The sequence below is a fragment of the Centroberyx gerrardi genome, chromosome 5 (assembly GCF_048128805.1).
Source record: "Centroberyx gerrardi isolate f3 chromosome 5, fCenGer3.hap1.cur.20231027, whole genome shotgun sequence".
In the NCBI taxonomy this organism is placed as follows: Eukaryota; Metazoa; Chordata; class Actinopteri; order Beryciformes; family Berycidae; genus Centroberyx; species Centroberyx gerrardi.
In genome coordinates this window covers 7,056,802-7,073,786 of record NC_136001.1, presented here as the reverse complement: position 1 = coordinate 7,073,786, position 16,985 = coordinate 7,056,802, and the positions used below count along the sequence as shown (strand labels likewise).

The 16,985-nt window shown below is 42.0% G+C and overlaps 1 protein-coding gene across 2 annotated transcripts; it reads left to right on the top strand.

Moving 5' to 3' along the window:
• Nucleotides 1-1,204: 1,204 nt before the first annotated feature.
• LOC139915089 (keratin, type II cytoskeletal 8) lies at nucleotides 1,205-14,313 on the top strand. Of its 2 annotated transcripts, none has more exons than XM_071903590.2 (10): nucleotides 1,205-1,851; nucleotides 6,978-7,186; nucleotides 8,122-8,182; nucleotides 8,567-8,662; nucleotides 9,736-9,900; nucleotides 10,189-10,314; nucleotides 11,035-11,178; nucleotides 12,708-12,784; nucleotides 13,107-13,153; nucleotides 14,191-14,313. In XM_071903590.2, exons 1-10 carry the CDS (start codon nucleotides 1,540-1,542, stop codon nucleotides 14,295-14,297), a joined length of 1,344 nt encoding a protein of 447 aa, XP_071759691.2. In that variant the 5' UTR covers nucleotides 1,205-1,539; the 3' UTR covers nucleotides 14,298-14,313. The 2 variants fall into 2 exon arrangements, with proteins under 2 accessions (XP_071759691.2, XP_078139726.1); XM_078283600.1 differs by having other exon boundaries at nucleotides 10,141-10,314.
• The last annotated feature ends 2,672 nt before the right edge of the window (nucleotides 14,314-16,985 follow it).

The following is a 16,985-nucleotide window of genomic DNA, read 5'->3' as shown; positions in this document are numbered from 1 at the left end:
GTTGACCAGCCTGAGGTATTACAGTGAAAATAAGAACAACTGACACAGGCAGATCAGGCCTTTTGTCTACAAGGTATAAACACTTTTACCCTCCTTTTTAGGCTGATATCAAAGTTATACGAGAATAGAGAAGCAAGTATATATATATAAAAATAATACTTTTTTGGAAATATAATTTATATTGGTGATTGTTTACCATATGATGATCACCGACTGAAGGTCAAAGTTTACCCATCTTTTTATTCAGGACTACATCACTGATTATATACAAAATATTTTTCATCTAGTGAGTGAGGAATTTCAACTAAAGATTTTTCAAATAACAATATATTGGATATACAGCAGTTTGGGATGAAAGCCTTCATATGATCTTGTGGTTTATGTAGACATGGAGTGGAGTGGTGGAAGATTTTTCACTGGTAGAGAAGAGAAGCGAAGAGAAAAGCAGAAAGAAGAGAAAAGAGAAGAGCAGAAAGACAAGAAAAGAGAAGAGCAGACAGAGAAAAGAGAAGAGAAGAGTGAAGACAAGAGCAGAAAGAGAAGAGAGACAAGAGAAGAAAAGAAGAGTGTAGAAGAGAAGGTCCTCCCCCTGAGGAGACAGGACAGATGAGAACAATGCTATTATTAGTATTATGGGATGTGTAACAGGTTCTGCCACATCTGATCCATCGGTCGATGTACACTAGGGATGAGAGTTAGAAAGCAAAGACAACCTACTTCCCTCCGCCCACTCTTAGAGGGTATTCACTTTCTGACCGGGCCAAAAAGCCAAAAAACACAGAGATGAATACTTTTTTCATCTCTATTCAAGGTTTGGTTTAGGCTCAAGATCTCCAAAAAGCTTTGAGGTCACGGTTACGGTGAGGATTACATTTATTTTCAACTTTTTAGGGGGGAAATTATGGCGAGTTCCGGCTTTGCCGCTTGGCCAGAAAGTTACAGTCCAATAAATTCACCACCACCAAATATCTGCTGCCCACACTGATACCCGATGTTTTATTTGTGTAAACTTAAGGAGGACAGCAACTGGGTAAGTCATTTTCCCCAAGTTCTCCCTAAAAATCCCAAACCCTTGATATGTGACACCTCAGTTTTCTCCTCCTCCTCTCTTCCCCTCCTCTCCTGACTCCTGACTCCACCCTGGGGAGCTTTAAAAGGCCACCCAGTCACCTGAGACAGCTCACTGTGGGCAGACACTTCATTCTCCAACGCTCCTGTTTCACTCTCTCTCTTGTTTACTTGCTGTTTCGTTCATTCTGTCCTGAGCCGAAACTCTTCTCTCTTTCCCTCTCCTTAATCTTGACAGCTGTCCCTCTTCTTCCCTTGCCTCCCTCTGTCTCTCTCGCTCTCATCTCTCCTTCCTTATCTGTCTCTGTTCCACTGGTTTGTCTTATCTCCCAATCCGTCCATCTCAGTCTCTCCACTCTGTCTCCCATCGATCCATCCATTGATCCATCCGTCCACATCTCCATCCCTTTGTCTCCCCATCGCTCAGCACCTCTCACTCTCCCTCCATCCCTCCATCTCTCTCCATCCACCATGAGTCTGAGTCGTACCAAGCGGATCAGCTCCAGCAGCTCAGTCCGGGGCAGCAGCGGGACCAGGAGGCTGAGCGGGTTCGGCCCGGGTCCGGGGGGTTTCAGCGGCATCTCCCTGAGCAGCAGCTCTCTGTACGCGGGCACCAACGGGAATCACCACGGCCTGGGTGCCCCGCTGGCCTCCCTGTCCGTCAACAAGAGCCTGCTGGCTCCCCTCAACCTGGAGATCGACCCCAACCTGTCCATGAGCCGAGCCCACGAGAAGGAGCAGATCAAGAGCCTCAACAACCGCTTCGCGAGCTTCATAGACAAGGTAAAGGGACTAGCAACACAAGATGATGATACTGAAATGAGCTGAGATACTGAAATGAGAAAAAGTTAATTTCCTGGAAAAAATGTGTGGTCTAGTTCAGTGGTTCTCAATCCTGATCCTCGGCACCCAGAGCTCTGCTGGTTTTTATTCATCAAGTCAGCCACTGATCCACACCTGGGAGGCAGTTAACTACCTGGTGGGATAGAAAACCAGCAGCAGGATTGAGAACCGCTGGTGTTCTTGAAAGAAGTGGGATGTGTGCTTGCTTTAGCTTTAAAGTTGAATTTGTCTGTTAATCTTTTAAAAGCAATTACAGCTTGACCACTAGATGTCACTATTCACTGTCTGCCATTCATTTCTATGGAGAAATAAATAAAATATTTTGATATGTCAAAAAGAAAAAAAGTACAGAATATCGAAAAGTTGAATATAGCTGCATATCTCCTGAAGTAACAAACATTTTAAAGTTGGAATGGAGTCTCTAGCTGAAAGTATGTTGAAGCAGTTAAAGTCCAAAGTTTGGAGAGAAGAACCAGTGGAAATAGCATGATTGTGTTTCCTTTAAGCTAGCTCACTAAATAACTAAAGACTCTCACCAACTTCACAGATAATATAACTATTGGAGCTATTAGGAACACAAGTTAACTTTATTGATTACTTAAGATAGTGATACTATCTCCTGCTAAAGTACTGCAACTACGTAGCAACACAAGCTAACTTTATTGCTACTGAAACTAACAACTCTATCTAACCTCACAGATACCTTGTATTTTACTTTTACGTTTTTGGCATTTAACTGTCACTCCTTTAAAGTCACTTTGCAGTGAGTGGACAGGTAAGGTCTTGCTCAAGGGCTGTGACACATGGCTGTTGATGGACACATTTGCTTTTGCAGGGATCCAACCTGCGACCTTTTGGTTATGGGACACCTCTCTTACCGCTAGTTTGCAATTAACAATCCTAATTCCATTGATAAGATGTGGAAACTAACAGCTAACTTCATAGATAAGATACTGCAACTGCTCTGCTAGCTTCCTAACATCTTATTATTACAACATCACTTTGACAGAGGGGAAATTGTAAACAACAGCATTATGTTATTTATGAGTACCATATAAGATTAGAAATTCCTATACAGTGCATAACCGATATGGTCTTCATAAAAAACTTGTCAAAAGCTTTTTACCAGCCTATCTATCTGTAATAAGCAGACATTGCTATGTACAAAAGATCAAAAACATCTCTAAAATTGAGTTTCACTCCCATTTACACAAGCAATGTCTCACTTATATCAAGGCTTGAAATGTACATTGTTAAGCAAGTGCTAGAGCCAATACTTTCTTAATGTAATGTTATGCAAACATGACTCAATCAAATCATTTAAATCGAGCGTGGATTAATATCGACTCTCAGATACTGGAGGAATCAGAGTTAGATAATAGGTTTTCTTCACAGGGTAGATAGAGTTTTCTCATGACTACACATTGTTTTCGCCTTTCACCACCAGCCTGTTTCTTCATCCCTGATTACAAATAGGAAAGACAGCCTATTTCCTCCATCTAAAACCAAAACAAACCTCTTTTCTACATTAAAATCCAGGCAACCGTGACTGAAATCTCCCTCCTCATTACAGTATTAAATACAGCATTTTAGTAAATGAGGTATTTGTGTTTGGGGATTAAATTACGATTCTGCAATTTGGCATTGGATATTAGAAAATGGCATTTAAATATGGGAAGTATTTACGTGCGTTCAGGTTCCTATGAAGAACTCAGTCAGTAAACATTTCCCACAGATGGAGTGACTGGCTCTGTGATAATGCTGGACACCGATACCCTACTTAGGGAACATCTCTGCTTTCTCACGGACTAGGTAACACACTCTCACAATAGAGTCATTGTTGGCTCCTCGCATCAGCAGAGATACACTTCAGGGCCCACAGTCACAAAACCTGCAGAAGAAGGAGTGCTGTGCTGGCTGAGGGTCAGTTTTTCCATCTAGGTCACTGTAAAAATGTAAGAAATTAACCTCTTTTGAACCAGGGTAGGTGTCCTGAGAAAACTTGCTTCTTCTTCCCTACTTCACACTCACGTTATGAAGGAGTGTTTTGATTCGTCATATAATGAGCCCATTTTTGAAGCTGTTTGACTGGTAACATAAATCAAACGCACCACAAAGAAGACCTGGAACAGCCAGAACAGTCTGGCCAAAGTCTGCAATGTCTCCAAAGATTAATATATTCATGCCATAGTCCTTGTTTAGAATAAGACAGTGCCAGTTTTTCTGCAAGTCTAATAGTCAAAGTGCAGAAAGGAGTTGTGTTTGTATTTTTGTTTAAATCACACAGGAATATCTTGTCAGGAAACATGACATTCTTGACGCTATATTTCACTTTTTTTCTCTCACTGTTGTCTGTTGCCTCGAGCATTGCCATTCTGCCTCGCCTACTGTATCACCAAACTAAAGTTGCAAAACTACAGGTAAAAGTTTTTGTGCTGCTAGAGATAAAGTCCTTAGGCTACAGTCATTAGGCCTCCCAGAGTGGAAGTGCTGATATAGTCTACATTTCTGAGTTGGGAAGAGTTTCAACATCTATTTTAGGTTTGCTGAAGTAACTCTCAGATTCTGCAATGGAAGGTAAGTAAAACACCATCGGCAGGAAAGTATCTGATCCAAAAACCAGGTAAGTCTTGCTTTCACAATAACAAGAAATCAGTTTTGGGGTCACAAGACAAAATATTTTGAAACCTCTGTCCTCCAAGCGAAGGTTTGAAATCACTGATCTAGGAATCTGTAAATGAGATGGTCGATGTGACTTCAAAGCCAGTAACATACACACAATAGAGTCCTTGTTGGCACCATTTTGTGTCACTAGAGCCAAACTCCAGAGCCTTTAGTCACTGCATGTGCTTCTCAAGGTGGGACGACTTCAAAGAGGGCTCTTCCTTTTGAATCTAGGTCAGGTATCTTTATTTACCCAGGATAGCACTGCTGATTCAGTCACACACTGAACTGAGCTGTCTGCTGCAGCCACTCCTGGCCGCTGATCAGTCACACTAAAGCAGTTGGGGTTAAGTGCCTTGCTCAAGGGCTCCACTGTGTCAGATTTATTCGTCTAGGGAAGGGAATTTGTTTCTCATTAACATTCACACTTACTGGATTTCCCCAGCCGGTCCAAGCGTTTGAACTGGCATTTTGGTGGCATTTTGGCTTTTTGGCCACAAGACCCCTTCTCCAACTTTAAGGCCACCCATAAAGAAATGAACAAATTCATTAAAGGCAAGGCCAAGGCTTTGGTTCAAAGCAGCCGACTGAGTAATCCAACCCCAACCTGGCCTCAATGAGACTGAAACATTAAAGAGCTTGTTCTCTCATGCAGAGAAGTAATTAGTCCAATGCAACAGGCAGACTAATTTTCATCTGTGGCAGGAAGATAATCAATCTGCATGATAAAAGTTGCAAAAAAATGAATGCTTAACGAGGGTCAGTGACCTAAGATTGCTAGTTAATATAATCTTATTCAATGGTGCTGCTTGTTGTAGAAATGGACACCGATTTAGAGATGAACCGCCACTGTAATACAGAAACTCTCTTGCCAAATCTCAAAAAAAGAACCAGAAACTCAGTGTGTACATCTGGGATTTAAACTGCCTTTTAAACATTGAATCACCAGTCTTGGGCCATTGGATATTTAAGCTATCTGTCCCATTTCCGTCCCATTGAGCCGGGTTGTAACCTGATAAACCAGGTCAGACGTGGTGTGGTCATGTCTCAGAGGGGATTAGTCCCCTCAGAACAGAACACAGGCTTTGTGTTGGAGGGAGAAGGCATAATAGACAGAGGATACACCCGGCCGCAGGCAGGAAACACTAGCTGTACCAATACAGGCTTCAATACAGTCGGGGTGCAGGCATCGGGACAGCTAGGAGCTAAAGTTTGTCATCTGTTGGAATGATGCTGTTTCTTTAACCTTTGTTTATCCAAGGAAGGGTTTTGATAAACACATACCCTCATTTTTAAAACTGCTCTGTTTAATATTAATTTAAACACCTTTACACCTGCAAGCTGCCCAGTACAAGCACAGTCTTCTACTGTTTGCCACTGAAGCAGATCAACAGGAGCTGGGGTTTAAGAGCATTGCTCAAGGGTACTTCAACAATAGTTGTTGAGGAAAGGAAGGGCATGAGTCATGTATTGAGTTTTAATACCCAAATGAGTAATGTTGTCGCATAACATGTATCCTTTTCCTCAAGAAATCTGTTTCACAGTCACTTTCAGCATCTTTCCCAGCTCATTCTCCACGGAGCAGCTCCACATTTTACATCTTGTTGACATCACAGAGTTGCAGTTGTCTGATTTCTGGCTTCAGAAGAGAGTTGCTCGTGTTCACAAATACTGACTCGAGTATACAAGAGGATTTGTTAGGGACTGGAAATGAACCTTTGTTTGGTGAAGGAGTAGCAAGACAACAACTGTATTTCATGAAATTTAGTAACGGAAGAACATTTCAAGCCCTTGAGAGTGCAATCTAATTTCTCAAACTGAAACAATAATGTTAGTCAATAATGTTATTTAAGTGAATAGTCTGATAAGATAGATTTGTTTCCAAATTTAGGTTACTGTGTCCTAGCCTCTAAACCACAATAGTACATGTTTGGCTTGCAAAGAGTCATCAGTTAACATGAACAAACTTAGTGAACAAACAAGCATTTAGTAAACCAACCAATGTTAATATTAACATGCAACCACTAGCCACTACTAACACTAGCTTTTACTAGATATGTTAGCTAGTTTGCAAATCAGATGTGTTAACAACAAAATAGCAATGGTTAGCTGACCAGATACTATGGTTAGCTAAGAAGCTGACATTAAACACAAAATCAAGCAGATGTACACTGTCAATGTAGAAATGATCAGTTCCCAGTCAAAGCACAGCAATCAACCATGTCAAGACGGACAAGTCGTACATTTAGAAATACAATCAGCCGTTCACGGCCATTGCTGCCCAAGATCTGAGGACCTCCAATATGGCCGACAGAGGGTGCGTTACCTCACCTGAAAGCTCTCCATACCTATAACTCATCTCTCTCTCTTTCTCTCTCCTCCTCTCCCACCTCCCTGCCCAGGTTCGTTTCCTGGAGCAGCAGAATAAGATGCTGGAGACGAAGCTGGAGCTGCTGCAGTGCCAGACGGTCGGCCGCTCCAACGTGGAGCCGCTGTTCGAGGCTTACATGGCCGGCCTGCGGCGCCAGATGGACCTGGTCAACAACGACAAGACCAAACTGGACGGAGAGCTGAGGAACATGCAGGGTCTGGTGGAGGACTACAAACACAAGTAAATAATGTTATTACTGTAGTAAGCTGATCTCACTATGAGGATCAATTGCATGTCACAAATCAATAGAATAGACAGTAAATAATGACAACAAGACAGACGCATGCTGGGATTGGTAGAGGACTTCAAACTCAAGTGAAGACTCTTAGGGATTAGGATAATTGATGTTTATCAGAATTGGAAAAATGAAAAAAGAATTCAAATAATTAATTGCACTACTACAAACTAGAATTCGACCGATTTTTGAAGCTGATACTGATTCCAATATAGGGTACTGATTTTGTGCTGCTATTTTGTTTGACCACTTTTCATACCGAAAAAATACCCCAAAATTCTGCTAAATTACAAAGATTCACTGTTTCCCACAGAATTTAATAATTTGCTGCAGGGAGGAAAAGCCTCTGAAACAACATTTAGATCATGTGATACTAAAACTCTCCATTGAAAATCCAGACTAACGAAATTCTCAGGTTGGTTAGCAGCTCTTTAGAGTAGAGTGAGGCAGGTTTCTCTGCAGGTTTTACATCCTGACGCCCCTGAAGCTAAAATCACATCCTCACCTCCATCCTATTGACAGTGGGCAAGACTGACTTGCCAATATCCGATTTTCAATGAAAAGCCAACAACGGCCCAATATATCAGTCTAACTGTCCTACAAACTAGATTCTGTCAAAGAGAGCTGAGGAATATGCAGAGTCAAGCAGAGGAAGTCAAATAGAAGTAAATAAAACCACAAAACAGAATACAATCATACTGTAAATTGAGTCATATTATACTGTAACATATATGTTTGCTGTGATATATTTCAGGTGAAACCTAACATGCTTTTGCACTGCTACAAACCAGTGTATTCAGAGAGCTGTTCTTAAACATAAGTACTGTAATGTCCCTGTTTACCACTGTAATGAAGTGTAACCCTCCCTTCTCTGCCCCAGATATGAGGACGAGATCAACAAGAGAAACAATCTGGAGAATGACTTTGTTATCCTAAAGAAGGTCAGCGCACACACACACACACACACACACACACACACACACACATTCATTCCCCTTGGCGGTCATTCATCCCCTCATAGGTGTGGTGAGTTAGCTCAAACTCTTTATTGTCCTTATTGTCTCCTCTCTCTGTCTCCTCTCCCTCTCTCTCTCTCTCTCTCTTTCTCTTTCTCTGTCTACAGTCTATTGTCTCTTTACCATCACTGAGTCACACCCAACAGGACACTGTGACACTACGACAGCAGGACTTTAGAGATGTTCATATGCACGCTGACATGCAATATTCTCTCTCGGGTCTTCTCTAACTTTTGTGTGTGTATGTTTATATGTGTGTGTTTCTGTATGTTTCTTTGTGTGTGTGTGTGTGTGTGTGTGTGTGTTCAGGATGTGGACTCTGCCTACCTAGTGAAGGCGGATCTGGAGGATAAAGTGGGAGCTATGACTGATGAGATAAACTTCCTGCGCAACGTCTATGAGGAGGTAGAAACACCTAAATGCTTTCACACGCCCCAGTTTCTCTCCATTTCCCTGTGTTTGTTTCTCTATATAGATTTGATTCTTTGACATCAAGTTGTTTCCTTGCATGACCATTAAAGTTTGTACTTCCCTTTGGTTCATTGTTTCATTTTTCCATCACCTTGACGCGACTCCATGGAGAGTCGATCTCGAACATTAGCTGTCTCTGGAATGTTTTTTGTGTATTCTACCGGGAATCTGGATTTTTGTCCCCTTTACTGATTACTACAAATAGGGAAAACTACCACTTAAACACAGGAAATAAAGTCATATTATCTCCATTGCCCTACTTATGTTTAACATATTTCTAACACAGATTGTACACTCTACGAACCTATAATCCCTTAAAATAACCTTAAATTTACATTGATTCACCCCTTAATTCATGCAAAATCCCCTTAAAATGAGTTAAGGGAGTTATTAATGGAGGAGACCCCATCAACACCTCCTTAAACACCTCTTAATGTTTGACTCCTCACTTTCTAATTTAATGTAAAATTCAGGGAGACGGGAACTCATTAATAACCTTGTAAACCTGCACAAAAGGCATTAAAAATCCCTTAATTTCTAGTGTCTTCACGAACCAACCCATGAATAAATCCTTTAAAAACCCATGATACTAAACATACTTTTTTAAAGCTATGTTATTTTTAATGGATAATTAATGTTTATGTAATGGAGAAATTAAGGACATTTCAGGGATAAAATTAAGGGGTTTGGTTTCGGAGTGACATGTATCAGTGTAATTTCCAAATGACATCACTACTGGTTCAAGTTCAAGTTCAAATTTATTGTCTTACAAAAACTAAACAAGTAATCACCATGTGTTGTTGGAATGTTTTGTAAAACGGTGTGTCCTCTACTACTGTCACCTGTCAGTTATATTTTATTGAATTGGAAAAGGAGGTTGCGCTTCAACAATGGGATTCTTAGTGGAGTGCTAAACCCAAAATCCACAGCATGTTCCAAAAACTATGAAAAGGTAGCACATCTCAAATTTCCAAGTCAGTTATATTTTATTCCCCGACCCTGAGCAGGAGCTGCGCGAGCTGCAGGCGAGCATCAAGGACACGTCTGTGGTGGTGCAGATGGACAACAGCCGCAGCCTGAACATGGAGCAGATCGTCGCTGAGGTCAAAGCCCAGTACGAGGAGATCGCCGCCCGCAGCCGAGAGGAGGCAGAGGCCTGGTACAAGAGCAAGGTGAGGAGGAAGCCAGGACCGGGTAGAAATCCTGCTTATGTGCTCAGAGACAGTCGACTGATTACATCCCCTGCCTCTGGAGCCACATGTAGGCCCCGCCCCCTCTGGCCGAGGATTAATTCTGACTTCACTCCTGTGTCTCCCCTGCTGTTTCCATGGTTTCTTTCCCACTGTGTAATGAATAAAAATACTTAAAGGATATGTTCATCGATTTTGGACCTATATATAATTTGTCTCTAGCATACCAGTCAGCTGTCGGTTCACATCGATTCCCCTCTCTGTGTGCAGTTTGACCAGATGTCGGTGCAGGCCATCCAGTTTGGAGATGAGCTTCGCATTGTGAAGGGAGACGTGGCTGAAGTCAACCGGCTGATCAGCCGACTGCAGAGCGAGATAGAGGCGGTCAAAGCACAGGTACACACACACACACACACACACACACACACACACACACACACAGGCATTAAAAGTGCTACATGTATTTTTCAACATCAGTATATCACTGTCAAATTAACTATGATACCTTGGTGTAATTATCGTAAACAAATGAGACCATGGTGGCAACGATTGGCAGTCTCAAGCTCACACCAATAGCATTGTTAGTGTTTCTCAAACTTAAGACCACATTTCCCATAAACTCTGTTGCTTCTTGTCACAAAGAGAATGTTGATTCTTTAGTCAAAGGTTTTCTCTTTGTCTTTACTGAAGAGGATCAACATGTTGGAAGTGATTTCTCCATCTTCCTTTCCCTTCTTCCACCATCTGCTGCCAGAAACTCTGAAAGCTTTAGCTCCGTTTGCAGAACCTCTTCCTGTTTTGTGCCATAAAGCGATCCAGCAGATTTCCCTCCAAATCCACCAGGTGGAGAAACAATGGAGGATGCAGAGTAGAGGCTGATAGAGGCTGACAGGCTGACCACTGATGGTCTGGTTTGTTTACAGTAATTATACTAATGTCTCAAATTGAATTTGGTAATGATTTATTGATGTTAAAATGCCACTTAAAAAACAGTTTTTAAACACAAATTCTGCTTCCACTTGGAAATTTGAAAGGAGAGCAGAAAGTTGAAGAGTAGTTGTTCTCTCCTTCCTCTCTTCCTCCTCCCCATCTTCATCCTGTCCCCCCCCCCCCCAGCGTGGCGGTCTGGAGAACCAGCTGGCTGAGGCAGAGGAGCGAGGAGAGCTGGCTGTTAAAGAGGCGAAGGCCCGGACCAGAGACCTGGAGGACGCTCTGCAGAGAGCCAAACAGGACATGGCCAGACAGCTCCGAGAATACCAGGTGGGTGAGGGAGGAGGGAGGGAGGGAGGGAGGGAGGAGGGAAGGAAGGGAGGGAGGGAGGGCAGGAGAGAGGGAGGGGGCATGGAAAGAAAGGAGAGAAGTAGGAAGATCGGAAGGAAGGAACGAACAAACGAAGAAAGGAAGGGAGTGAGGGATAGATGGAGGGAGGAAGGAAGGAAGGGAGTGAGGGATAGATGGAGGGAGGGAGGAAGGAAGGAAGGAAGGAAAGAGGGAAGGGAGGAGGAAGGAAGAAAGAGCAAAGGAAGTGAGCAAGGAAGGGAATGGGGGAGGGAGGGATGGAGGAAGGAAGAACGGAAGAAGGAGCAAAGGAAGGCAGGGAGGGGGCGTGGAAGGAAAGGAGAGGAGGAAGATAAAAAGGAGGGGAGTGAGAGATGGATGGAGGTAGGAAGGAAGGAAGGATGGAAGGAAAGAAGGTAGGGAGGAGGAAGGAAGGAGCAAAGGAAATGAGGAGGGAATGCAGGGAGAGGGCGTGGAAGGAAAAGAGGGAAGGAGGAAGAGAAGAAGGAAGGGAGTGAGGGATGGATGGAGGTAGGAAGGATGGAAGGAAGGAAGGAAGGAACAAGGAGCAAAGGGAGGGGGGAGAGAAGGAAGGCAGTGAAGGAGATCAAGAGGAAGGAAAGAAAGAGGCAAAGAAGGGACAAACTGAGGGAAGTAGGAAGTGAGGAAGAGAGAAAGGAAAAGACAAAAAGAAGGAAGATACAAAGAAGCAAAACATGGCTCAACATCTCTGAGAAACTTGATGAGTTTGTCAGTGAATGAAATTAATTTACAGTTTGATTGACATTTTTACTGCCTGGTGTTTCTACAAATGATCTCCAAATAACATCCCACCAAAAATGACTAATAACACGGTACACCACACATCTGAACTGTTATTACGACCTCAATCAGAGTAGCATAATTGCATAATTGTATTTACATAACCCCCATTTTAAAGGGGAATACCGGTGCCATTTACAGTTACAGCCTATTTACTTATGCCTACATCTTGTTTACAGTTTAACATTTCCTTGTTTACTGTCGTTTTCAAAATACAGAACTTTACACTGTCCAGCCTAGTTTGAAATGAACTGCTGTCCCCGCTAACAAAGACGGCCTAAATAAAAAGACACAGATGTGACAGTAAAGTTTTAGAGGCGATGTGTGTGTTTCTGAGGGATTATCTCCTGGAGGAGACTTCCATGTCTTCTTTGTGGGTGTCAGCTGATTGACAGGAAGCAGAGCGGAGCGTAATGCAGCGCTGAGATGAAAACACTCAACTCAGCTCAATGAAATAAGGAGTAAACAGAAAGTTTGGCTTCATGTTTACTGTGATGGCTTATCTCGCTCGTTGTTTTTCATACTGGACAAGAATGAATGGCAGCAAATGGCTTCTTCTGAAGGAGAAAAATGGGAAGAGGAGAGGGGAACTTAGAAAAAAAAAAGCTACCAGTATTATCCTTCGATCACTTTATCATAGTCACATTAATAGTTAAGTATCATCCTATCATCATCTTCTTCACCCGCAGGACCTGATGAACCTGAAACTGGCTCTGGACATTGAGATCGCCACCTACAGGAAGCTCCTGGAGGGAGAGGAGGACAGGTGAGAGGAGGGGAGGAGAAGAAGAAGAAGAGGTGTGTCTGTGTGAAGTGGCCCTGGGCCTGCAGTGTGTCTACAGCAGGGAGGGACAACCGTCCGCCACGGAGGGCCGAGAGGCTGCAGGGTTTCATTCCAACAGACACTACAGCAGCTGAATTCACTGATTAACACACCTTCAACCAGACAGGAGGGGACTAATCTGTGAAATCAGCTGCTGTAGTGTTTGTTTGGAATGAAAACCTGCAGACTGTCGGCCCTCCATCGCTCACGGTTGCCTTCCCCTGGTCTCCAGTATAGCATGTAACCAGAATCTCTTCTTCTGCAGACTTGGACAGCAGTCTATCCTCAACATCCAGGCCGTCTCCAACTACAGTAAGTGACAAACTCAACTAGAAGGAACTTGAAGAGCGCAAACCTCCACCAGCGCTGAACAGTTCTCCAACTTGCTGTTAAACCCAAACACATCATTCCTGTCACTTAACCTTTGAGTTAAATTGACTTCATAGCTTCATAGTTTCAAAACGATAATGGTCTAATGGTGGAAATCCCGGATCCAGATTGCCACCAAAATGTAATCAGCTGTTCTTTGGCCTCCATTGACCTCCACTGAGATGATTCCATTTTTGCCTCAATTTGACCTTTCTTGACAACCTGAAATTAGCAATGCAATGCAAAGTTTCCTCAGAACATTAAGCCTTTTTACTTGATTGTTACCTGTTTTGTAAACCTAAACTGCTGACAAATAGACTATGATGATACTAGTTAAGGTTATTGTTCATTATTAGGGAGGGAGAGTGTCTGCTGGGTGTGATGTGCTGGCAGTAGTTGACTATACTTCCCTACAAACCCAAAGAGTATTAACCTGAAACTGAGAAACATTCCTGTAAAGTTTATCTCCTGTCCCTCACTGTCTCTCTTACGCTCTTTCTGTCTCTCAATTCAATTCAACTCAACTCAATTCAATTCAATTCAATTCCATATTTATTTGAGAAGCATGATATCTTGATAAAACATGTTGCCAAATCAGAAAGTCACTAACATAAACAATGAAATAATAGAAAAATAAATAAAAATAAAAAAATAAAAATGAATAATGTCCAGTATATTGAGTAAAACTGACAAATACACAACACATAAAGGTAAATAAAAGGTCTCTCTGTTCCTCTTTCCTGTTGCTGTCTTTATATTTCTCCCTCTCTTGTCTATCTCCCTCTGCCTCCTCTTTCTCTCTCCCTCTCTCCCTGTCTCTCCTCCTTCCATCTCTCTCCCTCTCTTCCCCTCTGTCTCTCTCTCTCCCTCTCTCTACTTCCCTCTCTCTCTCCTCTAACGCCAACTTGCTTTCTCTCTCTTCCTCTTCTCTCTCTCTCTCTCTCTCTCTCTCTCTCTCCCCCCTCTCTCTCTGTCTCCAGGTACTAAAAGTACTAATGGCTACCACACTAGCAGCAGCTCTCCTGCCCCGAAACTGCTGATCAAGACAACTGAGACCAGAGACAGCTCCAGATTCAGCACTCACTGAGAGGACACACCCACACACACACACACACACACACACACAACACATGACACACAAATGAATGTACACATGTACATACACGTGAACACATAAACAAATGCATACACACGCTCACACACACACACACATACACACACACACACACACACACACACACAACACCAACACGCATCAGCACACGCAGTCACATGCATGCAAATACACATGTGCTTCACTCACACAGACTCAGACACACACACACACACACAAACACACACAAGCGCATATTAATGCGTTAAAGGTACATAAGGACATAGTACATACACAGAAACAAATACACATGAATGAAAACATGCACAAACAAACACACACACACACACACACACACACATTCTTGTACTCCATCTTCTTCTATTATTGTTCTTGTTGCCTTTTTCTTCATCTTCTTCGTCACACACACATACACAGTAAAACTTGCACACATGCTAAGCAGAAACGCAATTGCATACAGTACATACGCGCTCACACACACACACACACACACACACATGCATGCTTCTACACATCTATAATGACAAATCATGTTGTTGCATTTGCAGTTAGTAACAGAGGGAACTCAGAGTGTATCAGGGTGCAGGTGGGGCATTTAATTACTAACCTTTACTTAATGGAATAATGAAGCAGATTAAACTATCCTGATCTATATATCTATACAAGGAAAATTAACTGGAAATATTTTTGGGAATTGTTGTTTCTACTGTAGATTTACATGATATAGGGATTTTTAGAGATTATGAGAATATAAAAATATTGTAGTCTTGCAGATAGTTTTGGGAATATCCTGTTAGAGGTGAGCTTGTGATTTAGTGTTGTGCTCTTTGTATCCAGGCACAGCATTTTGTCTCTTTAGACTTTGGCAACTCAGTTTGGATTTTGGCATTGAGAGTTTGGAACACTGAAACTCCGTTGTAATTGTGAAAATGTGGTCAAAGCGATCATAAAAAAAACTGTAGACTTCACCCACAGATGTGGTCATAGTTTTATGTTTTCTATTACCTTTCTACTGTTGCTTCTGCAAAGATAATTAAAAAAAAAAGTACAACAGGCTTTTGTGTGTTTTTCTTTTCTGGTTTGAGGACGCTGATAATAAGCTAAAAAAACAACTTCTTGATATGTACTTCAAAATCAAAATATCAAAATGATATATTTTTTTCAAATATAACTATTCTACACTGTAAATTGGCCAAGTTAATTTAACTGTAAAAGTGTTAAAATTAACACTTACAGTGTTTTTGAGTCAAATCAACACTGATTTTATGTTCTATATTCGTTATTTCTATGGGCCAAATATGCTACACAAAGATATCAGGATGAGGTTGGCAGATGATGATGATGATGATGATGATGACAATAGGGATGATATTGATATTGATTTTGATGATGACAGATATTGTTTAGCAGCATTCAGCCCATTTGATATCACTGAAATACTTTTCTCGCCTCCACCACGCTCCAGTAGGCGCACTGATTGTCTCCAAGCTGCGCCATCATCATTGCGCAATCACAACTTCCCTCTTTAATTTTCGGCGTCTGTAACCTTGGTAACGGCCACACACAGCCACACAGACACAACACACTGACAAGAATATACGGACAGTCCATTTTTTTACTGTGAAGTTTGGGTGGTAATTTTTCAGTCGTGAAACCTGGAGGGAAGAGATTCAATGAGCAAACTGAGCGCGCAGTGAGAGCGACCAGAAATCTCCAACCAGTAGACTTTTGATTTCACCTCAATACAAACTATTAAAGCCCAAGTCCTTTACTGCTGAAATGGTTTCCCTCCAGAAACCTACTCCAGACACTAAACTCAGAAACCAGCGGCCGAGGTCTGTTCTGACCAAGGTGAAATCTGCGACCAGTGTGGTTTCTCCTCATGAGCCAAACTGCGGCCAAGCGTCTAAGTCCAGATCTTCTTCTTCTCCGGTGAAGATTTCAGAAGAATCCAAAGAAATACACTGTGAGTCCAACAAGACCAGCTTCAGTCTGTGGGTCCGAGTCCAGGAGACGGGTGAGATGTTTAAAGGTATGGCCGACTGGACTGACGCGGTTTGCAGTCTTATAGAACAGAGGGAAAATTTTGACGCAGAGGGAAGTTTCACCAATATTATCACCTGACTAATTGATCTTCATTACTCTATGACAACTTGGCAGGTTATTCCATAATCAATTCAAACCAGCAAGTAACATTAACTCCATGATCCCAAAGAAAAATAAAAGTGTGTGTGGTACTCAATAGTTTAAATCGTGAGTTTATAGTGATCTTATGGTATTTTCTTTATTTTTTATCATTTTATCTCCTATGGTATCACTATAATATTACTAGGCTATAATACTCCTATAGGGGCCTATAGGCTACTATGATATTTATGTAGTATCCATCTAAATTTTATTATAGGAATATTATAGGATTAGTGAATATATTTAGCATTATGATAGGATTAATATATAGGGCAGGCATCACAGTGTTGTTGTTATTCTTCCATAAGTCTTTAGTTCAAACTGTTAGAGGCTAATGGATAACTGGGTGGAGAAAGTGAAAGAGGAACACTCCCCTCCCTTAATGACTACAGCTCAGGTGCCCTTGAGCAAGGCATCTAACTGCAGGGGAACTGCTCCAGTGGAGCTGCTCCAGCAGAAGACTGTATTTGTACT

Excerpts from the sequence above, each read along its gene's own strand:
- LOC139915089 (XM_078283600.1), top strand. The coding sequence starts at position 1,540 with ATGAGTCTGAGTCGTACCAAGCGGATCAGCTCCAGCAGCTCAGTCCGG. Across the intron at positions 8,183-8,566 it reads ACTTTGTTATCCTAAAGAAG|GATGTGGACTCTGCCTACCT; the intron begins GTCAGCGCACAC and ends GTGTGTGTTCAG. Across the intron at positions 9,901-10,140 it reads AGGCCTGGTACAAGAGCAAG|CATACCAGTCAGCTGTCGGT; the intron begins GTGAGGAGGAAG and ends ATTTGTCTCTAG.